General features: G+C 29.9%; 1 protein-coding gene across 1 annotated transcript in view; it reads right to left on the reverse strand.

The window, feature by feature from the left end:
- Positions 1 to 4,926, reverse strand: part of LOC148302282 (uncharacterized) — a 73,812-nt gene extending 68,886 nt beyond the window's left edge. Inside the window, exon 1 of the mRNA XM_088271889.1 lies at positions 4,524 to 4,926. Coding sequence (XP_088128015.1) covers positions 4,524 to 4,559 — 36 coding nt within the window. The 5' untranslated portion in view covers positions 4,560 to 4,926. The remainder of the gene's footprint in view (positions 1 to 4,523) is intronic.
- Positions 4,927 to 5,888: the final 962 nt, after the last annotated feature.

Raw genomic sequence — 5,888 nt, forward strand, 5'->3', positions numbered from 1 at the left:
ATATTTTTTCAATATTCTTTAAAAAAATCTCCAATAAATATTCTTTAAAAAATGGGCGTGGAGGGACGCGTGGCTTCTCGCGCAGCCGGCTGCTGTTTGCAAGTAGGGCCTTGATATTTTTACAATCCTACACAAAATCTTTAACAATAATAAACCAGTTTTCAACTATATTATTTCGAGAATTAAAAATACTTTGTATTTTGATCCACTCACATTTTTATAAACCAACTAGTTTCGGTAACAATCTGTTGCCCTCTTCAGGGTTTAATTTATGACTGTTAATTAGTTTATTAATTTAAACCCTGAAGAGGGCAACAGGTTGTTGCTTAAAAAATGTGAGTGAATCAAAACGCAAAGTATTTTTATTTCTCGAAATAATATATCAATATGATCCACAAAGTTAATGCTTTCAATATTCAAAACATAGTTTTCAACAGACTGCCTATCTTGTCATCTCGCCACTTTTGGGTACGAATAAGGGTTAGAAAGAACGTACAAGACTATTTTCATATTTTATTTATAATATATACGTAGGAGTTGTATTTTTCGGACGCTTTTACGATTGGTTTATTAGTATTTCTTGTGACGTAACAATTATTATGATCTCAAAAGAAGTGGTTGGGGAAACACATAAATAAGAGTATCGGAATTTCCGTTAAAAATATCGATTGAGTGGTATCTTCGTTAATAATCGTGACTAAGAAAAATAAGGCGTTAATTTAAACAAAGTTCAGGAAAATATACATCCCACGTGAAAAATAATTTCGGTTTATCTGTCCAACGTAAATTAATAAAATAGGTGTATGTATTAAAATATCTTCGGTGAAAACTCGTAAATCGTACGTTATATTTTGGAAGGTGGTTAGGTTGAAATATTCGTTTTCGCCCATGTGGGTTCCTACGTCAATCATATCTTGCATGCAAAAAATACTTAAGAAAAATATTAAGGCCCAGTATTCGATAAGTCTCAACTTAATTTTCTCTAAATAATTACGTAGGTAATTATTTTTATATATTTGTGTGTTTTTGTATCGAAAAATAAGTTTATCTTCAAAATAATGATAAAGTTTTGAAAAGAAAAGAGTTATCGAAAAGTTAGGAGTTAAAAAAAGAAAAAAAATGTATTTATATTTTGAAAAACAAAAAATATCCAATATACATTCATAAAAAAAACGGTCGTGGTGAGACGTATTTCCTTGACGGTTGGGCGGCGAATGAGTTCTGTCTTTGCGAATATCCCCTTAAGACTATCAATTGTGTTAGTCGTCAAGTTGGCAAGCCTGCGCGGCGCGTTGTCGTAGTCTGCAACTCAACTTTTCACACAATACTTTCGGCTACTTATGGATATATTTTAAAATTTCTATAATTTTTATAAAATATAACATAAGAGTTAATTTGTTTTCTAAATCGTCCAATTTGATTTGTTAAACGTCCAATTTGATTAGTATTAAGGCGTCCAATTTCGTTTGCATAACATTTAATTTGATGTGAAATACCTGTATTACTACGTTTTCTCAGTAGCGGACCATAAAATTTGGTTGCACTCCACGCTAGAATTATATTACTAAATTGTGTACCTAATAATATATATGTGTAATATGTAATATAACTGTGTCAGGAAGTAATAGTGTATACATCGAGTAAGCCAAATAAACAGGAATTTTAAATTTATATACATTTCTGTAAATCGGCTAATTAAAGACGTTGATAAAAATCATTGCCACACTGATTACGCATTAAAAATAGTTCACAGCAATATATAATGTAAATATCCGTACCTACATTCTTTAATAGCGCAGAAAGCTGTTTGTAAATAATGTCTCTAAAATTAGCTTAGCTATTTTTATTAACGCTATCCGGCCCGAATTTTCTGAAATCTTGTATACACCTCCAGTCTGTAAATATTTTGATAAGGCCAAAATTGATTTTCAGTGGAGATAACACCGAGTTGCGTGGGTTCAAATTATTATTACTTCGCTAATCTGGCAACATATTCCAGTATCTGTGGTCCAATCCAACATACGACGATTCTAATTTATTTATGGTTTAAAACCTCTAATACGACAAGTATTTCCTATTTCCATTTGCTTCAAACCTTAAATCGATAATTGTTTTCATGAATTTGTGAATCGCTGGCTTATGATATTATCGATTTTCTTAAACTGTTTTTAAATGCGTATTTTAATGAAGATTTATTGTACGACTTGAAAATATTTGTTTCACAACGGTTTGAGAATTATAATAAATTATCTGCGAAAAGGTTAAATTCCACACAATCCACAAAAATAAACATTTACAGGATATAACTAACTAACTAACCATCACGCCGCTTCCCCGCAGGGGTAGGCAGAGAGAATAGAGCGCCGCACCACTCTGTCCTTGCAAACGTTCTTCGCCTCTTCCACGTTCATGCATCTCCTCATACATACCCGCCGATTGTTACGACTCTCACCACTTTCAAGTATTTGGCATACCTGATCGTGCCATGTTTTTCTCGGTCTTCCTCTGCTTCTTTTCCCGCTAACATTCGCCTCATAAATTTGTTTTACCGTTCTTTCCTCACTCATTCGTTCTACATCTCCAAACCATCTCAACACACATTTCTTAATTTTATCGATAATGCTTATTTCAGCTTTGCATTCCTTCCTTATTTCACTATTCGTTCATCTATCATACATCGTTTTGTCGCACATTCTTCTGAGAGATCGCATTTCAATCGCATTTTCGATTTACAGGATATGATAAAAAAATAAGAGAAATAAGGGAATAAAATAGCAGTATACCCTTTATGACAAATAATGTAAAATGGTAGCATGCATACCTCTAGCGTCATACTACACCTGTGTAGACATTACCCTGGACTGGTACGTAAAAGCGGAGGGCTGATCACCTTTCCTTCATGTGTTAACGATCAAGATAACACTGCATTTATACGATGCAGTGCCTTATGCACCATCGGGTGCGAATAAATTGGTTTATCATCTATTGTCACACGTAAAATACATTTATTCATTATTTTGTACAAAGAATATTAATTTTTATTATCGTGAATTTGGATATATATTTTACAATAAAGAAACATTATATTTTATTTCTTTGCTTTCTTTTTTTCTACGTAAAGACCTCCGGGAGTCTATGTGAATTAATTTAATAAATAAATAAATATGTCTTCTGCTCATGAAAGATAATATCTGAAAGGGCAATGTGTTTCTAGCTTTATTTACAAGCATTTTAGTATCGGTCTACAAAGCTTCAAAGAACTTTTCTAGGTGATAATTTTGACATAGCGTCCGTTAAGTCGTTACAAAACATCGTTCACATAATTTGATCTTTTGACTGTCGAGTAAATATTTTTGTAGCTTATTTTGACAAGGGGTTTTAAAACATAATATATTCGCCACTAGAGTCGTTAGGATTTAATAAATAGTGAAAGCTTTTAAGAGATCGTAAATTTGTTGCCCGTAAACACATTCACGCCGCCCTTACGCAGTATTGGAAATAACTAAAGTTATTTCCAATACTGCGTAAGGGCGGCGTGAATGTGTTTACGGGCAAAAAATTTAAAATTTTGAAGTAGCCAGTAGTTATTAGCAATAACGGGACTCTTTAATTGGTATATGTTGGTAAATACAAAATTTAAAAAATACCTAGATGAGTAAATATCATGAAAACATTGCATCAGTAAATGGATAAGGTAAATCCTGATAGTGCCACAACTTCCATATTCTTCTTCATCTATGTTGAGATGTCAAATAATTCCTAAGTAGGAGATAACACGGATTTGTAAACAAGCATTTGGATACACTCAGAATGTTGTGAAAAAAATAACCTATCAAATTATAAGCTACATAAAAAAGCTCTCGTTTTTAGGCGCTTCCTTTAGTACACAACTACATATGATACCCGTTTCATCTACAACGAAGGAAAAATTGTACGATTAGTTTTTATTTTGACTTTTTTACTTTTCTTGGGTGGATATTACGTTAAAACATATAATAATATATACAAAACATATGTATAAGGAACTTCATTGATAAGACACGTGAGTTTACTTGGAGGGGTCTCTGCAAAAAAATTAATTATGTATAAAAATTTATAAATATAGGCCATTATTTTTACATTTTTTATTTTCTTGGGTGTATATTACGTTAAAATATACAAAATTAAAATTGAAAAATATATGTACAAAGAACATTGTTAAGAAAGTTGGCTTAATATTTACTTAATTTATTTGGTAAGTTGGCAAAAATTTCAATTATGTGTATAAATCCCTACCAGAGCACAAGAGCGCAGTCTTTTTTTTTGAGATACACATCAAAACTTAAATACATAATAAGTTTGCCATATACATTGCCATATAAATGCCGGTATAAATGTATGGAAATTGTATTTAAAAATGTAACTAAGTATATAAAATAATTTATAAAAATGTATTTTTTTTTTAAACAATAAAAAAACGTTTGAGGTAATTTTTTTTTCCTGTAAACGAGGTTAAAGGGTTTTCGTGTTTTTTTTTTACTTACCGCGATGAGAGATGCGAAGCGGTGTGCAACTCGCATAGTAGTTGGTACTGAGTCGTGCAGGGCGCGTCGGCCCCGCCGCCCATGCGCGCCTCCTCTGCGCCTGCGCCGATCCACGCCACCGCGCCCCCTCACCCCGCGCACTCTGACGTCACAACCATCAAGTCGAGGCCCCGCGCGAACCAACTATACGGCCGCAGAGCCACACACCATCACGGAACGAATCAAAACTAGTAATAATTTCAAATCACTTTTGCACTGTTTTATTACAACTTTATAGGAACGACTCTAGAGCAAAATTCATTTAATTACCGTCCATTCTCTTCGTTTGAATTTTTGCGAGACAATTCGGCACTGCATTTTTTGACAGAATTTAACATAGTTGTTTCGCGGGCGATTTTCATATCTGCAACAAAAATAAATTAATCAGTTAAATTTTTTATATTTTAAAAAAATATTTAAAAGTTTTTATTTAGTCTTTTTTCATGTCAACCAAAATCGCATGTGATTGAATTTTGTGTAGTTGTACGTGTGTTAATAGTGCTGTATTAGGTATTGTTTGCATGCTATTGTAGGTTATTGTCCTGACGAAGAGACGGGTATATAGTTATATACTAACATTAGAAACATTTTAGAAAAAAAATCATCGGTAAATTAAGGTTCCAGAAATGTGTGTTTTGCTAATAAAAAATAGAGGTTATTTTGCTAATAAAAAAATAGAGATTAAGAGTTAATTTTTTTACTCTTGAGAAAAAATCAACAAAACTTTACAAGAAATAAGAACAAAATTGTTTTCCTACAAATTTAAAACATTAATAGATTAGTTACAGAATTGGGAACATTATTGTTATTCTCAAGTTAGCAAAAAAAAAAAAAAAATTATTATATATATATATATATATATATATATATATATAATATATATATATATATATATATATATATATATATATATATATATATATATATATATATATATATATATATATATATATATATATATATATATTTATATGTATAAATATAAATATATATATATATTTATATGTATAAATATAAATATATATATATATATATATATATATATATATATATATATATATATATATATATATATATATATATAAATATATATATATATATATATATATATATATATATATATATATATATATATATATATATATATATATATATATATATATATATATATATATATATATATATATATATATATATATATTTATACATATATATATATATATATATATATATATATATATATATATAAATATAATTTTTTTTTATCATACAACCCGGATGTACTATTTCTTTTATTATTAATTAATTCGGCCGTCACATTGTGAT

The sequence above is a fragment of the Brachycentrus maculatus genome, unplaced genomic scaffold, assembly GCF_059751285.1.
Source record: "Brachycentrus maculatus isolate JH-2025_06_01 unplaced genomic scaffold, ASM5975128v1 h1tg000469l, whole genome shotgun sequence".
Classification (NCBI taxonomy): Eukaryota; Metazoa; Arthropoda; class Insecta; order Trichoptera; family Brachycentridae; genus Brachycentrus; species Brachycentrus maculatus.